Here is a 24695-nt window from a genome sequence, read left to right on the forward strand (position 1 = left end):
CCGAGAAAACCTATATTATATCGTATTTTCAATATGCAGAGTTTCAAATCCTACTGGTCTTTGCATTATTCACATTTTTATTTGCAGCCAAGAAGTTCGAATCGCAGAGCTATGTATCCTTTCCATTCCAGGGGAACAATGCGAACCTTGACGGCCAAGATGGGTTCAAAGAATCGCCTCTCCACAATGCCGTTTCTATCAACGTTGCCAACGAACATCTTGAGTGGGGAGTGAAAGGGAAAATTATAAGTATTACAAACAAGTCAAATTTACAAAGATAAAAGAAATCAATAAAAATGACATTAGTACAGGCGTTGAACTATAAGAGGTGCTGAACGGACAAAACACAGGAATGTTTATAAATAAATATGAAACTACATACACTATAGGTCATATTCAAAATGATGTCGTGAGAATAGTGACAGAAAAATAAAAAAAATCACCAAGTTGTATTGCCTTGGATCGGTCGAGTTGGTCTTTGAAAAGCGTTCTGTAAGCGTTTGTTGTAAAATGTATATGAGTAGAAAGATATTGTAACAGTAGAATACAATGGTCTACACATGCCTGGGCCATTTATGGGAGTCAAAATTTTGACTCCCATAAATGACCGACCGTGATAGTTCGCGACGTAAAAGGAAAACCGTGCAATTTCGAGTGATACTTGTGTGGATCATTATATTCTTCTTTTAAAACATCTTTCTAACCATATACATTTTATAACAAATGGTTTCAAACGCTTTTAATAGACCAACTCGTCCGATCCAAGGCAACGTGTTCCTTTAAGTGACATTTAAGGGTGGAATTCTTTGGTTTATTGTAATAAGAGATACTATATTATGGCTTATTGTATGTAACAAAAGTTCTAATTAAAGCAGCATAGAGGCTCAAACACATTGAAAGGTGGTGTGTTTTTATCAATCTCGTCAAAATTAATTAAACTTCATTAAAATGAACTAATAATCTAACATACCATTGTTTCCCCAGATTGGTCCTTCACATCCAATAGGGGTCCGTTGAAGGGTGCTTGATACTGCACTTTGTACTTTGTCACCCATTGCGCATCATCCGATCGCCCCTGGGTGAGCACCCCAGTCACGTAGGTCGTGTTGACCAAATCCACCTGTATCCACTGGTTGGTATCTGCCACATTGGGACACCACGCCCCTATGAAACCAGGTTTGGTGCGTATCTTGTTAAGCCGACCGCGAGAGGGCGTGCTCTTGTTGCCTCTGTTTGGATTGCCACCCAAGCTACTTGAAGCGTTCAGATTTGCATCGGGGATGATCGAAGCATGTTCAACACCCAGTTTCACTGAAAGAGGACAGAAATGTAGTTTTAATATTTTTGAGACTCGCAAACCAAAGTGAACTTTTACTGTAATACAAAACAGCTCAATTGAGTGCAAAGCCTGAACAGTCGAATATTTCACAACCTTTAATAATATTAACCAGGTGACAAAAAACAGACTACTGAATTTTGATTATTATTATTTAACTACTTTCGTAAACACTGTATAGGAAAATGATTTGAAAAGATTAAAAAAAACAAGAATAACAAAGTCTAGTGAGGGGAAACAAGGAAATAAATCATTGTCCATGATAATAAGTTACAACGGATTTTTTTCTGTAAAACTTGACATCAGAAATTAAATTTACGTACCGTCAGTGATGCACAAACACAACTTGGTAGAATTCACACAGTCGGAAACAGCACTGTACTGTGGGGCAAGGAATAACACAAGGTTTACCAGAAGATTGTTCTAATTGTGTTTTCAAAATTCAAATTGTTATGGATTGGTGACAATTCTACAATAAACTGTCCAGTTGAAGTTGACTAAGGTTTGTGTCTCCTGTCGTACGCCCGTACGCTGCACGAATCCACACTTTTTGTCTCTTTATTTTTCTCAGGCAATTAATACTTAATTTGTTGTTGTTGTAACCGTTCAAATAGATGTACCAATACAGTCAAACTAACATAATTATGAAAACTTGAATTTCATAAGGGTGGTTGCGTTTTTTGAGATATCGCTGAAAATCTTCACAGAAGCGTTAACGGTTATATATTCAATTTTTGTGGGGATAACACAGTATATATTTTTCAAAACTGCAGTACTTTGAAGAGAAATGTTTTTCAAAATGCAGTAGAACTGTTTTATCCAAAGCTGCCCCACTTCTTACTACGTCAGTTTTCATTGCCATTAATTTTCAGAGTCATGACCATACGAACACACACCCTTTAAAGGCACTAGACAACACGTTTGGTAATAGTTCAGTATTCTCACTCGGTGCACTCCAACATGCATACAATAACAAAGTGATTTTGTTTTCTCAATTTGGTCATGGAAGTTGCAAGAGAATAATGAAGAAAAAAACAACTGTTGCCTGAGTTGTGTACTTTCAGATGCATGATAAAAGGCTGCAGCTGAAGTATTTTATTGTTTTAAGTGAGAAAATACCTCTTCCTCAAAAACTCCGTTACTTCCGGGAGAGCCGTTTTTCACAATGTATACTACCAACCTCCGTTGCTCGTCACCAAGTAATTTTTTATGTTAACGGTTATTTTGATTCATTACTAGGCTTGTCCAGTGCCTTTAACAGTGGTTTCATGAAGATATATAAACAAACTTGAATACCTGATGTGTTGCAGTTGACTCGTAATAGGTGAACGTTTGCATTTCTTGCAAATCGTCCCCGACTTGCTTTGTGGCGTTGTTCATCTGGCATACTCCATTGATGCTGTCATAGTTGAAAGAGGAACATCGCTGATGCCCAAGACACCGAGCCGAACACCTTCAAAGAGAATATAATAAAATGGTTTATTAGCCAATGGTTAAAAACAATCCGAGGAATTTGGAAGTAATGGACTCACAATCACATCATAACGAAATGGTTATCCTCATTAATACAATACAATAAATATCTTTTCCCACTCCCCATCTGTTCTTGATCTATAAATGGATATGTATTTGTTTGGTCTTGCTTATGCCTCTGAAGAAGGTCCGGTTTAGATCAAAAGGCCATCTACCCTATAATCATTTTATAAATATACAAACAATTATATTTTTAAACACAATCAGTACAACAAAATCAATACCTAAAAACCTAATACCTTATTGCGGAGATACCCGAGATATTCATGAAGGATTTGCCGAGTAGGGCACGGTGCTCTACCGGCTGGTACGACGCCTCTCGATGGTAAAGATCAGTAACTCCGTGGCATGCTGAAACACCAAGAAGTATATGAAGCAAGTGGACAATCAAACGTCTGAGGTTATCCATGTTTTTACTTATGTAGGTCCCCATACTCTCAGTGGTATCAAAACCTCTCCATCATGTGGTCCATGTATTGGTCAGCTGTTTCAACAGATTATGAAGCTGGCGCCTTGTATTTATACAGAAGAGTCCGTACAGTCCAGGTTCGGTGATTTCAAATCAATGGCGACCGAGGAAATTGTTTATCGACCCATTGTCAAAATAATTTCACGAATAGTTGGCGAGATTCGCGTAAAAGGAGAAAGAACAAAATTGATTTTTTGGCGATAGAAACGAGGTTGCTATAATGACCTGGTCTTTCGGGAAAATTCTTATCATATGGCAGGCAGCCTTGCTTTCTGACCGGAATGTGTTGCAAACTGCATGACCTGCACTGGGTTCAAGCGAAATGAGAGAGAAGATCGACAAGTTAACTGTTACTTAACATGAAAACCCATGGCAGCCTTCTGCAAGGCGTGTGTGAGAATATTATGTGAGTCAAACTGACTTGCAGGGGACTTGAGCTCAGTGAGAAATATAGTTAATTGTTGCTTTGGAAACGAATTTTCCAAATAGGATTGTCCTTCGGAAAAAGCTTGGCAGTCTTGCCTTCTGCAAAAAAGGCGTGTGTGGCAATGCGATTCAAACTGCATGACTTGCAGGGGAGTCGAGCATAATATGAGAAATAAAGTTAATTGTTGCGATGGAAACAAAGTTGCCAAATAAGATGGTCCTTCGGAGAAAGCCAATACGCCAGCCTTGCCCTTGCACTCTGCAAGGTGCGTGTGGTATAATATGAGACACTAAATGACTCGTCCACGGAATTCAAGCTTAAAGAAATATTATAGAACTGTTTTTTTTTGCTAAAAAAACAGTTGCTGACAATATAACACTTCATGCAATCCACCATATACATAAACTGACAAAAACCTGTAGAAGTTTGAGATCGATCAGCCATCTGGGTCACGAGAAAATATTGAAAAACCGTATACTTATTATCGTGACAATGCTGCAAACAGAAATGAATAAACGCTAACTGAGCGATAAACTCTAAACGGGACATTAGTTTTATTTTGTTCTCATCATATTATGACACGTTAAACAGAAATAAGATTATTGTCATGGCAGCTGAGTTTGCTAGTCGTTAAACAATTAGCATTGTCTTGCTTTGCCCGCGTCATCATTTATTTTGGGTGAAGTAAGCCTACGAAAATTGGCTGCACCAAATATGTTGAATATTGGCTGGCTCAAATATTAAATGTGGTAATTTTTAAATTCAGACGGGTACGCGTGCAAGCAGTAGTTGCCTTATTTTCATCTACCACGAGTAGTCTTGGTTCCAAGACTTACGTTTCGAAATGGATCAATTAACAGATGGATCCACTATCGGGTAATCACCAATCACGTTCCGTTATGAGCATTGAGTACTAACGTCTTCGACAAGAATAGCACGATTATGGAGCCTTGACCGCTGATGTTGGCTTAGAGAATTCTGCATCGTCATTGATTCTGTTCACACTGATATCGCATTCGCCTTTATCAATTTTCAACCCCCCTTCTCGCAAATCCATGCCCGAAAAAACGTGCAACCACTAAAAGCTGGGTTTATCACGCGGACTAGTGGTCACACACTGGTCACACGGGCGTAATAAAATGACCAATTTATATGCAGTAGATAAGCAATGGGAGACTTTTTGAAAGCTCTGCCACTAGAGGGCAGCAGACCTACCAGGCAAGGGTGCACAACTCCTATAGCAAACAATGGTAAATGCTAAACATTCAAAATTACTCAAAAAATATTTAGAAGTCTCTCAGCCTCTTGAAAATTAAATTAGATACATTGTCATACAACTAAACTTCAGATTTCTTCTAATTTTTTGGTAGGTCAGCATTTTGGAATTTTTGCTAATTAACCTAGAAGAAACACTCCCAAAACCTCATGCACACCGCTTGTTATCATACAGTTTGGCTAAATCTAAATACAAAATCAAAAACACGCAAAACACAAGGTATTTGCTGCCAGTGACCGTCACTCATGCTTCTCCTATTCCTAAGTTGTTGACATTACCTGGTGGAGAGCGCCCTCTCTTGGTGATTGGCAGATAGTCTAAAGTTTCCCATTAAGAAAATTAACCTTTCGGTCAGTATTGACCTTTACAAAATTACAATAGAATGAATAGCTACAAGATACAAAATGTCTGATCCAAGGCAGCAGCGCCGTATAACTGTGTTAAAATAGGGGCACAATTATAGGGTGTACCCTTTTTTATGAGGGTAGGGTAATTCGTCCTTACCCAGTTTCCCTTTGCCGTTTTTAAAGCCCCCATTTTTCTCCTGACGTTAGTATGTAAAAACATTAATTGCAAAATATCAAAATTACCACGTTAAAACTCGGGAAATGTCTAATCCCAAAATCCCAGATTTCAAATGGGGATAGGGGCACGCAAGTGAACCACAGACATCTCATTGGGGAGGTGCCCCACCCGCCCGCCCCGTTGTTAAGACACTGAAAGACAGCATCGAGAACACTCGTAACATACGCACACACGCAAATTGCTGAATGAATAGTGAGGTTCGCGATGGTCTATTTATTGTAATAAAAAGACAAACCTATCAATACAAAGAGCCCAGTTTATATTATTACAATTTATCTTGACTTGTGTGACTAGTTTCCATCAAGCTTTCTATTTAATTTAAAACGTCGTTCGAAGAGAGACGGCAACACAGTGGTGCGACTCTCATACAAAGTCGTCACTACATTAACCCCCTCAACATTGATATTATTATTATTATTATTATTATTATTATTAGAAATTTTGATGCAAAAAAGGCTGACCATTCAAGTTGAAGTCAGTTTCCCATTGTAGTTATTGTGTGCAGCTACACCGAATAGGATTTGACAAGAGGTCAATCTTTTCACCAGCGGTTTTTAAAATATTTGCCGTATTGATTGTTTATAATCTAACGTGATGCAGGCCAATACGCATGCTCGACATCAACCCATTACTCTTTCGGGTTAACAATTAACCCATGTTTCGATTCAGTACAAAATCGGTACTGTATTTTTAACGTGAAATACAATGCAATTGGATACAGAAATCAATTTTCCATGGTAACGGTTGTACACAGTGTTGATTAATTAGTGCAGCCTATGCTTTCCCTGGAGAAGGATTTATTTTGATGCGAGGCACTTCTTGTCATCACGGTTTTGAAGAAATGGCTCCCTTGAGCAGTTCGGTTTTCCTCTTTTTTGAGATGCTTCTTGCGGTTTCAGCATCTTATAGTGTGAGTGGTCTTTACGGAGGAGTGTCGTACCAGCCGGTAGAGCACCACGCCCTACGCGGCCAGTCCTTCAGGGATATCTCGGGCATCTCTGCCGTCCTGTGTTCGGCTCGGTGTCTCAGCCATCATGGATGTTTCTCGTTCAACTATGATCACATTAATCGAGTTTGTCAGATGAACAACGTCACAAGACAACAAAAGTGCGATCATTTCCAGCGAATGCAATCGTTCACTTACTACGACGCAACTGCGAAACCAAGAAATTGCCAGGTAGTTTACCTATATGCATTTATCAAACTTAATAAAATTGTATCAAACTCGTAATCGTCTTGTTCCCAGGCACTCAATATTGATTGTATGTGTTTGTGTATCCCTTCTCCTGTTTCTATACAGAACAACACTGTTTCAAGCGATGGAGAATCATCAACTCTTTCCTCTACCAGCGTGTGTTGCCTTGTCGGTAAGTTAAATAATATCCGCAACTCTGATTCTGTCAATGAAGTTGTTGAGGTGGTAAAACTTTGCCACTCCTCAAACTTTTTCGACGTGGTTGATTTTCTTCCTGTTAAAATCTGCGCTGTGTATGAATCGCAGCGAATGTTGCGCAGGGGTTGAACACGAAGGTAAACTGATGCAAATTATTCGTTGCGAATTTGTGACGTCAAAATTCGTATCGCGATCGCATTCACAACAAGTATGAGCGGGGCTTTAAGTTTGCATCTCTCTACTCTAATCCAGGGAGACTCGGTGTCGAAGATGGTTCAATCCCCGATGAGAGCCTTTCCGCATCAAGCAACTGGTTTCCTGAGCCTGGAGTGGGCCAGCAATTCAGCACACCGGCTGGAGGTCGTCTCAACAAGATACCCACACAGGAAGATATCATAGGCGCATGGCATCCCAATGTTTCCGATGCCAACCAGTGGATACAGGTGGATTTGGTCAACCCGACCTTCGTGACTGGGGTGCTCACCCAGGGGCGTTCTGATCATCCGCAATGGGTGACAAAGTACAAAGTGCAGTACCAACCACCCTCACAGGAATCCTTTGCTGATGTGCAAGACCATCTTGGGCACACAGAGGTATTATTTCTTGTATTTTGTTTCTGCTGACTGAAAAATTAATAATGATTTTATAAAAGAATACAAACCGCAGCTTTTGTTTGACAGTTCAAATTAGAAAGTAGAATTAGCTGTTTCAAACTGCTTAAAAAATGACCTACGATATACATGGCATAAAATTATGTAAAAAGTAGTTAAGCGATTGCCTGACTATTCGTCCATATCGGAGTCTTTTTCAAAAGCTAAAATCTGTTTAAATTCATTATGATAACAACTTAATTTCAGTATGTTATAAGTGTTCTCTGTTTTCATTCCAATTCACAGGAATTTATTGGCAACACCAACAAACTCGAAATCGTTGACAGACGTTTCTTCGAGCCTGTTTTGGCGAACAAGCTTCGTATTGTACCCGTTGAGTGGAACGGTAACAATATCGCTCTGCGTTTTGAGCTGATTGGTTGTGAGTAAACTTCACTATGAAATGAAACACCTGGGGTGGATTTCACAAAGGTAGTCCTAACTTAGGACTGGTCCTAGGCAATGCTAAGAGATAGGGCCAGTCCCAAGTTAGGATGAGTTACTTAGGACTGGTCCTATCTCTTAGCATTGCCTAGGACTAGTCCTAAGTTAGGACTACCTTTGTGAAATCCACCCCTGCAACCTTTGTTTGGGGTCGGGCACCGACTTTGACGTACAATTTGAGAACATTACGGAAACTAAAAGGAAGTTTGGATTTGAACTGTCAAAATAAATTGAGTATTGTAATTTAGTCCTGTCGTTGATCCACAGTCCACACTACACATGGTATAGCCCGCAAAAGACGCATGAAGTACATTGTATACAAAGGGCACTCCTTTGATGGAATTCACATAGCACTACGATTACGAATCATCTTAAAGGAACATTACGGAATTGTTTTGCAAGCAAAAAAGTTGCAGGCAGTGAAAACACGTTATGTTATGCACCAAATACATATTAAACTGACAAACCTGCAGAAGTTTGAGTGGGTCACCAGAGAATAGTGAAAACCCGATTACAAATTTTGCATTGCATCGATGCCAAAACAAAAATGATTAAAACGCTCACTGAGCGATAAACTCCAAACGCGAAATTTGATTATTTATTTCTCATCAAATATGAAATTTCAGACACAAATATTTCAAGGGATGTTTTCTACTATTATCATCATTAGACCGTGTACGTTTTATGTAAATCTGTGATCTTCACAATTTTTGTTTCTTACCAATTCTGCGTTCCTTTAGGATGAGTTGTCAGTATTACCATGGTAATTTGTATTGTGACATCACACTTTACTTAGCATTTAAAAATATACATAAATTTTGTTATGAAAAAAAGGTTCTCCAGATTGAAAAAGAGTTCAAAACAGTTATTGTTCAAGTATGCTAGTTTGTATAAAGACGTAAAACCTTAAAACTGTAATCGTGAATTACCTATTACATTATTGGATATAACACAGCCCAGCTTAAATACGTGCAATGTTTCAGCTTGATTGCCCCTGTTGTTCTGTATATATACATATATATATATATCTAAACATTTATGTTATGCTGTGGAAGTATAACGTAGCGATTGGTGAAGATGTCATTCTATATTATTTCATGCATGACCTCCAAAGCCTTTTGCAAAAAGGATTTAGATTGTACCTTGTTTAGTTCGTTATACATATTTTGCGCATACAGTAACATCATTGACGAATACCAAGTTTCAACATGATCCATCACCTAGTTCGGTATGATACACGACTTCAAAAGGTGCACAAAGTAATACCACGTGACTTTTGATTACTTCAATCTACAAAATGTGGTCTGTGTATTTGTAGTTATTAAAATGTGTATAAAAGTTATTAAATTCCCAATAATTTAAAATGATTACCGAACTATGAATACCTCAGACATCTAGTAAAAGTCTATTTGTTTTTGTGTACATTCATGACCCTGATAATATTTCATTCACAACGGCCTTGAATTTGACCTTTTGGGTGATATATTCCTCATTGGAATGAAAATATTAATATTATTTGTTGACATCAAAAGACGTAATCGTTGAAAATGTTGCCCTAATTGAAAGAGTCGGTTACGAACCAAAAACATTCCCGTACAAAAATGTAGAGGTCCATTCATTTGACCCAGAATGATGTTTATTATAATTTATTTGGCAATTTCACATAATAAATACAAAATTACAAAACATTTATACGAATAGGACAAGACTCTTAAAGTCACCTGGAAATAGATTTTTTTTTCTTTCAAACATAAGAGTATATGCTTACGAACAATACAACAATTTGTTTAGTAATTGTTTGTCACGATTTATATGTTTAAAAAATATATAAAGCTGTTTGGGGGCTGACTCCGCCTACCCCTTTTGTGACGTCAATCGAGGCAGACTTTGCCTGCAATGCGTATAGTAAACACACGTGCAAAGTAAATGTACGTCCAAGTCGTGAGTTGGTACATTTCAAAAAGTGTTTTTCTGCATTCAGCAGCAATACACCTGGTCGGCATTGCCGGAAAAAAACAAAACATTCTTTTTTTGAAACGTACAAACTCACGACTTGGTCCGTACATGTACTTTGCAATTGTGTTTACTCTACTTTAAAAACATTAAAAATATATTCATCTGCAATTTTAAAAACAGTTTCAAAAGAAAAAAGGGGATACATCTTGATATCAAAAGGGGACAGGCAGTAAAAGAGAAAACAAAGTAATACACAACTGAGGACAACAGAAAGACGCGCCGCGCCATTTCCCCCGGAACATACTCTAACATTGATGGATTTTGACAACAATTAATTTGACATTGGAGTCCCTCTTTAAGAATTAATAATGCTAGATTGACGTTCATTAAAATTTATTAGGTATGATAGTACATAATTATTGATGAACAATATTAATTATTTAATACTAAATACAGCTCTTTAATATTATTTTAAAACTGTAAACCTCGATCAGTTCTCAGAACGATGCTTTTATCTGCTAGTCCTTAGTTTTGCTTTATTGTCACACTTTTGCTTGCTACCTTTCACACGGGCGTCTTAATTTCCCTCCTCGTGCTTCCAAACAACTACTGCTCCTTACGGGATGCAGTGAAAGATCCTCCCCACAAAAACTCTTTCTTTCTCTCTGTCTATCTTTTTAGTTTTTGTATTGCATTTTCCAATCACGGACAACCACTGCGGCGCCCTCTTTCGACCAATTTCTTACGCGGTTTTTATTTTCATCCGGCCAGTTATTGTTTCCTTGCAGGCTGTTCAAACTCGTATATATGTTCAAATATCTCTTCTGTCTATCTCTGTTCCCTTGCTTTCTATAAAATAAAATAAAAGCTTGTTTGTAGAGGAGAGAGACGCCCGTAAGAATTTGCCCTGTGGACTACCTAAAGGCTTGTTGCTCTAAACAACGCGGTAAACACAAATTCTTGATCAGAATAATCCAAATATGTATAGGCCTACACACAAAATAGTTACTTAAATAGGCGTAGTTACAAGATTAACATTAAGGTTCAATTGTTACAACTGCAGCAGAGAAATCTACTTATATTAGGCAGAGACAGCAACCTTAAACAACTAACAAAATCAAGCAAAAAAAATGGGTGACAAACAAAGTCACGACTTATGTATCGACTATCTGCAATAATATTAACGAATTAACAGCGATCCAATCAAATTGTGTACATAAAGTATTATGTGTTTATCCCTCACAAGGTGACAATCATTCTATTTCCAGATCCTGGAGTATGTTAGTTTTCTTCATCCTTATTTACAACCGAGCAGCTCAAAAAGCAATGCAATGAAATCACTCCATTTTAATAGTGGGCACAATGCGGACTCTTACCGCCAAGATGGGCTCGAAAAAGCGCCTCCACACGATGTCATTTTATTCATTCATGTCTACGGCCGAGCAGCTCAAAACGCAAGGCAATGAAATCATTCTATTCGATGAGCACGATGCGGACTTTGACCACCAAGAGGGGCTCGAAGAAGCGCCTCTCCACGATGCCGTTATGATTGGTGTTGCCATTAAATATCTGCAATAGGGAGAAGATATAATAATATTCTTTAACTAAAGGCACTGGACACTATTGGTAATTTTGCTTGAACAAAAACACTTGTTAAAAAGCAATGGAGAGCACATTTTTTGATAGTATAATATATTGTGAGAAACGGCTCCCACGATAGTTCTTGAGTAAGAGGTAATTTCTTACTCAAGTTATCAACTATTTCAGCTGAAGTTTTCTCTGAAATTAAGCGCACAAAGTTGTGCTTCAAGGGTGTTTTTCTTTCATTATTCTCTTGCAACTTTTATGACCAATTGAGTTCAAATTTTCACAGGGTTGTTATTTTGTGCGTATGTTGGGATACACCAAGTGAACATACTGGTCTTTGACAATAACTAAAGGTGTCCGGCGCCTTTAAGAACATGATATTATTCATCCTTTTTAGTATATTTTATTGAGAAAATGGTCTATAAATACCTCTGTTTGACCAAGCCCGTCTTCCACGTCAACAAGACTTGCCGGTGAGGGCGGTTCGTACTGCACTTTGAGCTTGGTCACCCACTGCCAAGAGTTATCCTGACGACCCTGTGTGAGCACCCCAGTGACGTAGGTCGAGCTGTCCAAATCCACCTGTATCCACTGGTTGTTGTCTGACACATAGGGACACCATGCTCCAATGATATCAGCATGTGGTGGTATCTTGTTGAGACGGCCATCAGCCGGTGTGCTTGTATCTGTATAGACTACTTGTGGTGCCCAGCTACTTGATGCACAGAGGCTTCCATCGGGGATTGAACCATCTTCAAGACCGAGACGGTCTTTATTTGAAAAAAGACACAAAATTGACAAAATATTACCACAGATAATAGCTTAATGGGCCATATATCTATATGACTTTCGTTTGAAATTCGCTTATAAATGAACCATAATTCAAGTCTGTTGCAAAATATAATGTTGTGGTGCAAATGAAATCGGTGCCAATAAGTTATTTACACCGACCAAATAAAAAGAGTAACATTTTCATTTGAAAATCCAAATGGCAAACAAACCCACAAGACTCTTCGGCATCTGGAAACTTATAAAATATTGTGTTGCTTTGAAATTATCTTGTAAAATTGACTAATGAAGAAAATTAACTACCTGGTAACTCATTGGCATTGCAGTGGCGTCGTAATAACTGAACGATTGCATTTTTTGAAAATAATCGCACTTTTGCTGTCTTGAGGCGTTGTTCATCTGACAGACTCGATTGATGTGATCGTAGTTGAACGAGAAACATCCATGATGGCTGAGACACCGAGCCGAACACCTTATAGCGGAGATGCCCGATATATTCATGAAGGACTGACCGCGTAGGGCGTGGTGCTCTACCGGCTGGTACGACACTCCTCGGCTCACACTATAAGATGCTGAAACCACAAGAAGCATCTCAAGACAGACGAAAATCAAACTGTCCATTTTTTAAAATCTTGATGAGAAGAACGTTCCCGTATCGAAGTATGACCTACTCCACCAGGTGAAGAGGCTGATCTAAATAATAAGCACAGTGTACCACCGTTACCATGGAAAATAGATTGTTGTGGCAGACAGTAAAAAACACGCCTACCAGTGCACATATTGTATAACAGCAAAGGACGCCGCTAATTTCATGTTAGAGATCTGGTGCGAACTTTGTACTGAGAATCACAACACGGTTTCATAGTATTTCGAATCAGTATTTAAATTTGCCGTAGTTTCATGGATTAAAGTTACACACCCATGATGAAACTACCGCGCATGGTTGTGCACCAGGAAATGATTGATCACAAAAGATAATTGTGAGCATGCGTGTATAACCCTGCATCAGAATGGTAAAACGATTGGCCTCTTTTCAAGTCCTTCTCCAGGTAAAGCGTAAGCTGTACAATATTAATATTCCAATAATTACCAGGTTTTGAATCAGTGCCATGGAAAAGTGACCTCTAATTGAGTTACACAATTTTATAAATTAATATCAATTTGGAGAGGTGACCCGTTTTCAATGGGTCTGACTTGTATTATAATATAAATAGACCATCACAACAACTGTTTAAAATCATAGAGAAAATTACACGTGTGCACGTTTTGCACTAATAATGTGTGACTCTAACACTGTATGGTTGATTACCCGATTTGACCAAACTCATTGCATGGCAACGGTCAATTTAGGAACCGACATCAATTTTTTCTGTACATAAAAACTGCCAAGGTCGTAGTGCTTTTAAGATGGGAAAATTTATTTTTCTGAGTCCACTCAAAAATGGGTAACAAACTTCTGGAAAATCTGAATGCTTCCATATCGAAAGCTGCTGTACTTCTGATCAATATTCCAATATTGCCATTACTTTTAAGAGTGATTACCATACGTATACCTTCCCTTAAAAAAAGAAACAAAAAACACTAACAAACAATGGAGAAGTGAATCATCACTTTGTTCTTTTGTTGTCTTCACTGAACCACCTGACCCTACTTCCTTGGACGCGGAAGCCTTACCCTTTAAGAGGACGTGCAAGGCAGGTGGAATCTCTAAAGAGGTGTGCGGCAAGATAATTGATTATTGTCTCTTCACCTGTTCAGAACAGTATCAATATTCATAGAATAATAGTAGTGCAAATGTCTGTTATTTATTCTGAAGGTGATTAGAGACAAAAACTAATTTTTTTTTGTTTCGCCATTTGAAAATAGGAGTTCGTGCTTCGTGTGATGTTTTTGTTTGAACCGGAGATTCCGGGGGGAAAAATCGACGGACAATAAGGGATAAAATCGTAAATTTCCTCTTTGTGTTGAAGATGTATTGTATACATGTTTTTCATTACCAAATTTCAAGGCCTGTGAAAGCAATCACTATTTTAGTTTGGAAAACAGTTCCTTTTTTTAAAGGCAGTTATCATTCTGGAGAGCAAGATATTTTTAATTTCAAGCAGCTGAAAACCATAAATAGCTGCTTTTTAAATAAAAATAAATTCTTTCGAAAATAAATATTTACTGAGCACTCACCCCGACCACCATAAGGCAAAGGTTGGATTGGGGCTCACTAGTTATTGACCACCTCAGGCCCTCTTGAAATTTTAAATATTTGCTCTTCAAAAAAAGAAAATGACCGCTCTTACAAATGAAAACAATTACTCTAGAAAATTATAATATTATCTGCTCCTCAAAAAAATAAATATATAAATAACTGCACGCCAAACAAAATACATATATAACTGCTCTCCAAATTAAAATAGGGATATCACAAACGGGCTTTCTTATTAAATAAATATCAGTCAATATAATGTTCTAGTTTGCTAAATAAGAAAAAAATCTACCATGCGTTTAAGATACTGTATGTTTTTGCAAACATGTATTTTTTACATAATGAGTTCCCACTCTTCCTTGTTAACAGTAAATTAAACTCAAGGACTACCAATTAGCCTATTGATTCTTACACATACGCCTTGAAATAATTACAAGTATGGTTCACATCTCATTATAGTTACATGAAGAAAGGCGGTCTCCAAATCACTGTAAGTTGTCGTGTACACACTGAAACATGAGAATGGCCACGAAAAGCCATATGATGCATTGTTAAAAAAAACCTGCCATGAACGTCTCTGTTGTCTTTGAATCATTTAGAGGGCATTAAAGGGAGAGTATAAGTTTGGTAGTCATGACAACAAACATTTTGTTAGAAGCCTACAACAGTTTTTTATGTATTTAAAGCATTTACAAAAATATTTCACTTTGAAGTTATGTGGTTATGTTAAAAATGATATAAATTGTTTTTTTTTGCCCCAAAATTTAATCCGCAAAAGCGTTACTGCCAGGGACGTTTCTCAGGTTGTGTATTCCTATTAGGGATTATTCTTCCTGCATGGACCTTTTCCCCCGGATTTTCAGGATATCTAAAAAGCGCAATTTTTCAAATGTGTTAGTTTTTTTCTTAACATCGACATTTATGTAGGGTAAACAACCGCACGGTTTCAAAAACCAATTCGCCATACTAATAAGTGCTAGCAAAGACTGCTGCTATACGAGTGTGGGCAGCATTGAATTGCAACAATCTCCATTGAAAAAGGTGGAGAATTATCTATAGATCAAGACAAGCTTATTGATTGGCAAAAGGCTTTACAATAAATTGTTATCTCTCCCCGGGTCAAAATGACGGATTATTACAGTAACGATGGCAACAGTTTGCTGCCATGTTAAATCTCTGAAACAAGATAATGCACAGCTGTTTCTGAACAATATCGAGATGTGATTTACAGAAACTGCGAGAGTTACATATTGTATTGTAACTAGATTGTTATGATTCAAAAAACCTTAAATGAAACATTTCGATAATACTATGTGTGTTGATTCGTTTTAAGACGAGATCTTTGGAGATAATTTCACACACAACCAATAGGGCCTAAGGGTAGATCAACATTAACGCCCATTCGACATTATTACAATAAGCTCTAAATTACTGCGAACCCAATGCTATCTCATAACTTTAATAATTATCAATATAAACCACAAGCTTTAAAGGAACACGTTGCCTTGGATCGGACGAGTTGGTCTATAAAAAGGGTTTGTAACCGTTTTTTATAAAATGCATATGGTCGGAAAGATGTTTTAAAAGTAGAATACAATGATCCACACAAATTTGCCTCGAAATTGCGTGGTTTTTCTTTTACTGTGCGAACTAACACGGTCGGCCATTTATGGGAGTCAAACATTTGACTCCCATAAATGGCCGACCGTGTTAGTCGACGAGGTCAAAGGAAAACCGTGCAATTTAGAGGCATGTTTGTGTGGATCATTGTATTCTACTTTTACAACATCTTTCTACCCATATGCATTTTATAACAAACGGTTACAAACGCTTTTCAAAGACCAACTCGACCGATCCAAGGCAACGTGTTCCTTTAATAATTATAACAAAAGTGGTCAGTGTTTTTATTATATTATTATTATAATGTTTTCATCAGTATTGTTATTTTTTATTAGAGACGGAAAAAGCTCGCTGTCCCAGTCGCCAGTAGACATCTAGACTTGATTCGAGTCCCGTTCTCGTGTGTAAGAGGTCCCTAAGCATATCGCGCCATTTACTAGTATAGCAAACAAGTTCGAGCAATGTGCGCTCGCCGTCACCATTGTTTTCACAGAATTTAATATAGTTATTTGGTGATGACACGGGATTGGGACTTGAGTCAAGTCTAGCACACATCAAGCCCACTGGACGCTGTAGTGCAGTGCGGTGCCCGTGGTGAAGAGAGAAGGCTAATGTACTCGTGATATTTTTATGCAATGCCAATAATAATTAACGAGCGGATATTATGTGGCATGTACCTACTTCAACTCCAATCTAATGTACAACTGTTCATTAATTTAGATGAGACTGGGAACAAAGAATGTGTTAATTGTTTCGTCGAACCACAGCAGGTGCCGGGTTAAGCATCTCAGATAAGTGTGGTTTGAATAATTAATTATTTCGCAGTTTGACTTTGATTCAGTGCGATATCAGATTCCGGTGTTTTATATTTTTGGCTACACCCGGACATGGACCCAATTAAAAAAAAAGAGCTAAATTCAACAGAGTTATACTATAATTATGCTTGCTTACCAGAATAAGGTTACCAGCCAAACTAGCCTTTTACGTGTGCCAACTGTGGCTTGTATCCTGCTTATCAAAAACAGTATTTTGAGGGGGGGGGGGATGTGTTAACATTAAATATGTTGAATGTCCCCTTATTTATATTAGCAGACAGGTTCTTTTTAAACTGTTAGTATAGTGTTTCCAGTAGGCACCCGACCGGACACTATTGGTAAATTAATTGTTGCCATAAAAACTAATTGGTAATGAGCAATGGAGAGCTGTAAATAGTGTAAAAACTCGTGTCTAAATTTTTTTTGAGAAAGAGGTAATTTCTCACTCAAATAATAAAAGACTTCGGCTGAAGCCTTTTATTATGCATCTGAAAGCAGACAAAAATATGCAACAAGGGCGTAGTGTCTTTCTATATTTTCGTGCAATGACCATTTAAGACCAAATTTTCAAAGGTTTTTTGTTTTATTAATATTTGTGGATACACCAAGTGATAATACTGGTCATAGACAATTACCAAACGTGTCCAGTGTGCAATACATTCGGACACAACATACTTCTGTTCTCAGAGAATAAGACTCCTCAAATTAGTCTCCTAATGACCAGTTTCCACATAATGAGCTCATCATCCGGATTGCGGCACCAGAATAAACAAGTTCCTAAAAGAGAAAGCTTAGTCGGGCAAATACAACTGTAGCTATATGCAAATACAATTCGCAAATACACGCGGTAACATATGGCGTAATATCTCTGATAATTATGATGATACGTCAATTTGCATGATATTAGAGCGGCTTGCTAGTCATTCGCCGTTAATTTACTGTTTCACAGACCAAAAAAAAAAAAAACCTAGATAAGATTAACATGATATTTTATAATCTTTATAGAAACATCGGTATTGCTGAAAAATAATCTCTGTGTTGTTTTGCAGACAAATCTATTTTGTTTCTTAGCCTCGATTCAATGGTGTACTTTTAGTCTACACCTGACGTGCTTTGCTTTAAAAAAAACTATCGTTAATCAATGAGATACGTCGTTTAATTGTAATTTTTTGTCTTTATATTGTTTCCACCTATATAGTCCCTTTTCGGCAGTACAGAAAACCTAATTTGAAACGTGCTTCAACAGGCCAACACTATAAATGCTGATATGGTATATCCCATTGCAGCATTTCATTCACGACAAACATAATTTAGTATCTGGCAGGTATCATCATAAATAATAGCTCGCGTACATGCACATAAGCGGGTGCCCTGTACGACATTCATACTCGGATACACACACGCACGGCGCACATATTTTTCACTATTAAGTTCACAGTAAGGTCCCTGCTCTCACTACTCATATCAGTACGGGCCGAACCAGAGGCAAGGACGGGGAGTGGCCGGCACTGTGAAGAGGTCACCGTATATGTAGGCAGAGTCAGACATAAGAGCTTCAAGATTGAATTCCTTAACGAAGAGCTGCGTCTATGTCAAGCAGAGAATAATGTACTACCGTGGCAACATCAAGTGACATTTTCTTCTTATGCCTTTAACTGGACTGAGTGCTGGTGCTGTGGACTGCATTTACACGTTTGGATATCGAGGGATATTTATCAATAAGCAGATCACCCGCGTACGTTGATTGGATGCGAAGATGTATAGCATAGTGTAGAAGATGGCATCTTGTCTATGCAAAAGCAATGCATAGTAGGCCTACTTGACATTGAGTATAACACTACAGTAGCAGAGGTGGGATTCTTTGTTTATATGCTGTAATTCACAGGCTGAGATTTGTGTTTGTGTCAGAGTGCAATCATCATGGGCTTCGCCTCCGAACGTTTCCTCATAAATCCCGACCAGAATCTGATCTGCGGTATATGTAAGACGGTGTTGAAAGACGCAGTACTCACTCGGTGCGGTCACGCCTTCTGTGAGGTATGTCTCGATACCTGGCTCGCCCGACCCCTGAGCGGGTCGTGCCCCCAGTGTCGGGCCTCCGTCAGCAAGTTCCAGGTGAGCCCCGTCTGGGCTATTAGAGAAATCGTCAATAACTTGACGGTGGAATGTGATTATGGTGACCGTGGTTGCCGTCTGGTGATGCGAGTCGAATCGCTGGAGAGGCACCGGGAAAGCTGCGCCTATGCCCCAGTCGAATGTGCCGGTTGCGAGACGGTCGTCAGCCGCTACGAGCTTCCCCATCATCAGGCACAGTGTGCTAAGATAGCAGCCACGGCCAACGAGCCCGATTTCGACGATCCAAAGAGAAGTGACTGGACGAACCAGCTCGTCAAGGACCTCGAGAAGAAACTCACCCAGACGGAGCAACAGCTCAAACAGACCAAGAAGAAGCTGGAGACTTCTGAGACCAGCAGCCGTAAGCTCGAGAGAGACCTCTCCGATGCACGGCTACAGCTTCAACGGAAACGCGGTGAATGTACTCTACTCCACTCCAACTTCGTGGATTTCGACCCCCAGTACCCATACGGATTCTCCCCGGAGAGTATTGCCAAACTCTCGCTCCTGATCGCCTGTCACCTCCTCCGTAAACCGGACTACATGGATCGGAATCGGATCTTCAACTGCGTCAAGAGGTGCTACGATAGTTACGCGAGATGTGGGTCCCACTTCGAGCAGGATGTCCACATGCTGGTTGCAACGGCGTATGCCAGCAACTGGTTCACCGAGAATCAGAGAATTAACTTCCACTGTTGGCTTCAGAGCATCGCTCGCTACCGTAAATACGCCGATTTGAGCGGCCCACCCCACCCTGGGTGCACCGCTGGGATCCTGCGGAGGACCTCATCTTTACGAAGCTGAACACCTTTCTATTTTTAAAGTTTTGTTGGATAGATTGAAAATGTCGTATTACCAAATTGTGTTTATGGAAAGTTTTTTATTACGTTCACTTTTATATAAAGAGGGACTAACCGGGAGTGGTATATCACTGTGTATTGGCCAAAAGCATTCCCATGTGCAATGAAAGTGATATTTAGTTTTCTAAAACTATTGATAGAGATTTCTCCCACCATGGCACTGGGTTGTTATAAAGACCGTTGTTCTCCTGCACGCCATTTTCTTTCCCTGCTGTTCTGGACTGGCCACAATTCATAAGCACAACAAATTGCTAAGCACATACAAATCCTGCTTAACAGAAACTGGTTACTAGCCAAAATTCCATGAAGTTAACATTGTTGCATCATTGTTGCAACTCATTTTTGCCCAGCAATATTTTTTGCTTAACAGCTTTATGAAATTTTGCCCTGGTGGCTATAGGGCTACAGCTCCATTTTTGCTAAGGGTGTTGCTAAGTATCGTACACACAGTGATCCAGTCGAAGCCAACTCGGAAACGGCCTCCATTATTTCCCCAACCTTTGGTATTGGTTAAGTGGATTTGAATGAGAGAATGCCGAGTTACTGTTGTCCTGTAAATTTATTTATAGCCACACAAAGCTTCGTGTCTATGTTGTTTTGCTCTGGTGATGATGTTTAAAAAGTAAAATTAAATATATAGCATCACCAAGGGAACCATATGGCATATAAACAGCCTTTAAAATAAAACTATGTTGTAATCAACCCTCTGACATCAAAGTTGCCCAAACAAAATAATCCAAACCGAAAAGGGGAAAATAACCCACTTAAAGGCACTGGACACTTTTAATCACTTGGTGAATCCCAACATACGCATACAATAACAAACCTGTGAAAACTTGGGCTCAATGGTTATTGAATTTGCAAGAAAATAATGGAAAAAAAAACAGCCTTGTATCCATTATATTATTTGGTGTGCTTTCAGCTAAAGTCTTTTATAAGTTTTATTGTTTTAGTGAACAATTTTCTCAAAAACTACGTTACTTCAGAGGGAGCCGTTTCTCACAATGTTTTATACTCTATCAACAGCTCTCCATTGCTTGTTACCAATACCAAGTAAGTTTTTATGCTAACAATTATTTTTTAGTGATTACCAATAGAATCCAGTGCCTTTAAAATGTTCTATCGTGAAAATAACAAAGGAGAAAAATCATGCTAATCAATTATAGTTTTTGTTTTTGGAAATATTTTCGTATCCACACAGTGGCTCCCTTGGTCAAACATTGGCTACTCGAGTCGTGAAGTGTCTGTCATTGACGGTGTTTGAGAGCCATACGGAGTAATGCTGTCGGTTGTTTGAATAATCTCCATTTTTTATTTATACACAATTTATAATATCTGATAGACACACTCGATGTGAAACTGTAGCAAAGTGTCCAAAGGAAATTAATACTTGGGCTGCTCCGATTTCAAACTGGAAAACACAGATTGTTTGAGGGGGGGGGGGGGCTTGATATTTCCATTCACACTTTAATCGTGAAGGCAACAATCTTGACAAAATGTGTCAATCAAATAATATCTGCCATCTAGGTCTAATTTTATTATACTGTCACGCAGAAAAAACTGCTTAGCAAATTTCTTGCTTCTGACTGGTTACCTATAAGCAAAGTTGGTTTGAGCTAAGCACACGTTTTTGTGCTTACAGGTTTTATGGGCCATAATGATGATATGAATTTGCCAATACCACCTTTATTCTGGGGTTTAACTCTAGCTGTTTTGAAACGATACAAAGAATACTAATTTTCACTTTGTCAAGCTTGTGTTGTTGATGTATTGTATTTATCAGCAGGCAGTTTTGTGTTAACAAAGAACCGGAAGGATATTTCCAGTAGGCCTATGCATAATAATTATTATAAGGTTACTTGGATTGGGCTATAAGAAGTGGATGTCAAAATGTCACCAATGTATTGATTTCTACTACCAAGAAGTCTTTCTTGAATACATGTCATTTTTGAGGGTCAACATTCGACATTGTATACTTTTGTGCAAATTTGGATGGTCAATGAGCAGATTAAGATTATTTAGGGTGGGGTGCAAGGTTAGGGGCGGGGCAGGGCTATAGGTAGCTTGTACTTGGCGATAGTAAATGTACACTATACTTATTTAAAACTGTTGTTTTTTGTTACACGGAAATGTGACTCACCAGCTTTACTTGTCTTGTCAAATCTGTTTCATTCTTATAAACTGTTTGTGCACATGCAATCTAAAACAAATTAGTTTTTGAGTGTTACAGTAGTATTCTATATTAATGTTGCGTATATTATTCATCTTTTACTGAAGGGGGGCGTGGGCGTTTTCAAGCAGATTCAAGTTCTCAGGAAGATCGTATAAAAATAGCTGATCCGATATTTCATAAAATGCCTGGGTGTTATCGTTGTTGTTGTTGTTGTTTATATAATTCGGTCATCACTGGTGCTTATAATATACAGTTACCCTATGCACAATTAAATGTACAACGTTGTATTAGTCTTCCTATGTTGAATCTTCTCCCATATCCGATAGAAAAATCATAGAATATAGAACTGTGCTGTGGCAGATAGTTTGAATTTAGAATAAATTCCGAGCCTACATTCTGTGCACACTAACTGTCTTGATGTTTTTCTTGGTTATGAGAAAATAAATACCGAGAGTTTCCTTTCATCAACGAAAGGTGTTGTCATAAATTATTAGAGTATAATTTTTCAAATTTATTGGCATAGGGCCTAATTGTATATACATTATGGATAAGGCCAACACTAAGCTTGAGTATAGGATAAGCTTATTAAGTGGGATAAGCTTTTTGTTACACAAAAAAAAATCCATTATTTAGCAGAGACTCTTTGCAGGTGTGCATGTTTTACAAAGTAAACCACTGGTTTAAAAATGAATTTTTAGTGGTTGTTATTCACGGGACATTTTTACATTAATAAGTCTCAACATAATTTTCAACAACATTATAATTATTATTTTTTCCACATTACAGAAGATTTTTCATTTTTCCAATGTCTAAAATCAAAGCACGAATATTGCCAAACAAAATTAAACACTAAACTGAACCATGGGAACCAATGCTGCTGTTATTTGTACATATCGGATTAACAGCGTGGGGTACGAGCTGAAAAAAAAATCCATTGTCGGTGAGAGCAAGTTTTTTTTGTTTTGAAAAGGCTTTTAGAAAACCCTAAAACTTGGTATCGTACCTTCGGAACAAAGCGAAAGGGGGTCACAGTAAAACCCAAGGTTACACTATCACAAAAGGCATACAATTTTTTAACATTCCAGTGGTGATATTTTTCTACATTGATGAGGGTTTGATCCATTGTGTTTGGGGGTTGCCCGTTTATATTCTGAAAAACACCGGTGTACGAGTGAGCAGATAAAATGAATGGAGTCATGGTTACCTTGCAGAGTAGACGGCGGTCGGCTTGGGGTATATGTTTACTTTGGGATTGGAGTGCAGGGTTTATAAGGGGGTAACATGTGTATGGGCACATTTTGTTTGTCTCGAATGTTTTGAAATAGTGCAGTAAAAACTTTAAACCTTTTGACGGAAATGGGAACATTTTTTTTGGAGGGGAGAACAGCAACTTCATGTCGTGATTAGGCTCTAATTAATGCTTCAACCAGACTCAAGTTATGCTGTAGGTTGTGATTATTATTTCCGACCCAAGAAATTTATCCCAACAAATTATTAATGTCAACAATCGAACAAAATTGCTGTGGAATGGTACACAATCTAATACATGCACAGAGTACGAGAGCTTCAAATTACTTCTTTATTGAAAGGGAATGGTCCATTCAGGGTGTATATACATGATGACCATCCCCCCCGCCCCTAATCAACTAACTTAACATCCAAACATAAAAAAATTTATGTGCTGCCCTTTAAAAGAGCGAGGAATGATGTTGGTAGACCACTAGAGGGCGGCATTTTAAATAATTATAAATTTTGTTTAGAGGGCGTAATTTTCTTTGCGCAGGTGGGAGGGGTGTGGCTAAGGGGGCTAACGTGCATGCAACTTCGGGATTGAATTCCACGAGTTAACCGTCTATCAACACAAAACTCGGTGTTTTAGTTTTCTATGTCAATAAAATTTACAAAAGGGGGAGGAAATCAGCAAAATACTTGCATACCAGATATTAATGAAAATCACACTGCAGCCAGCTTTGTCAGAATAAGACACTGATGGTGTTAATTTTCAACTTATAAAAAGTGACCAGACTATTTCCCTTCAAGTATCAGTTTTGTTATAGTGGTCTGAATAGGAGAAAATACAAAATGGCTGCAGCAAATGGGGAATTATGTATTATGTCCAATTAGAATACTATGTTATTGTTGACACCCTCCAAGTCATTAGGGTAATTAAACTGTTCATCCTTTTTGCAGACGGGCATACTTCAACACATCCAAACTATGAAATAATTACAAACATCTCATTTGATGCCCCCACCTCCCACCAATTGTTTTGAAGTATTCAAGAATCAATGTAAATCTACAATCAAATCTAAGAAACTGCTTTTAACTCTGTATTGATATGTCAAGTTGTTATAACACTTAATTCACTGCCTAGTAAGACAAATTAATAATAAAACACATTAAAATCAGATATTCATATTCAACAAAGCATTTCAGAAATGTTTTCCTTTAATTGATTGGTTCATGTACA

The 24695-nt window shown here is 38.2% G+C and overlaps 3 protein-coding genes across 3 annotated transcripts; 2 read left to right on the forward strand and 1 right to left on the reverse strand.

Moving 5' to 3' along the window:
- Positions 1–8: 8 nt before the first annotated feature.
- LOC117296151 (lactadherin-like) lies at positions 9–3472 on the reverse strand. Its single transcript, XM_033779034.1, has 5 exons — positions 3109–3472; positions 2633–2789; positions 1660–1717; positions 971–1311; positions 9–218 (listed from the first exon to the last, which is right to left on the reverse strand). Exons 1-5 carry the CDS (start codon positions 3300–3302, stop codon positions 78–80), a joined length of 891 nt encoding a protein of 296 aa, XP_033634925.1. The 5' UTR covers positions 3303–3472; the 3' UTR covers positions 9–77.
- A 2995-nt stretch (positions 3473–6467) lies between these two features.
- Positions 6468–8059, forward strand: LOC117299653 (retinoschisin-like). Its single transcript, XM_033783205.1, has 4 exons — positions 6468–6803; positions 6927–6993; positions 7272–7612; positions 7916–8059. Exons 1-4 carry the CDS (start codon positions 6468–6470, stop codon positions 8057–8059), a joined length of 888 nt encoding a protein of 295 aa, XP_033639096.1.
- A 10473-nt stretch (positions 8060–18532) lies between these two features.
- On the forward strand, positions 18533–20885 carry LOC117291937 (tripartite motif-containing protein 26-like). Its single transcript, XM_033773961.1, has one exon. The coding sequence runs from the start codon at positions 18998–19000 to the stop codon at positions 19994–19996; it is 999 nt and encodes a 332-aa protein (XP_033629852.1). The 5' UTR covers positions 18533–18997; the 3' UTR covers positions 19997–20885.
- The last annotated feature ends 3810 nt before the right edge of the window (positions 20886–24695 follow it).

This window comes from Asterias rubens, chromosome 1 (genome assembly GCF_902459465.1).
Source record: "Asterias rubens chromosome 1, eAstRub1.3, whole genome shotgun sequence".
NCBI lineage: Eukaryota > Metazoa > Echinodermata > Asteroidea > Forcipulatida > Asteriidae > Asterias > Asterias rubens.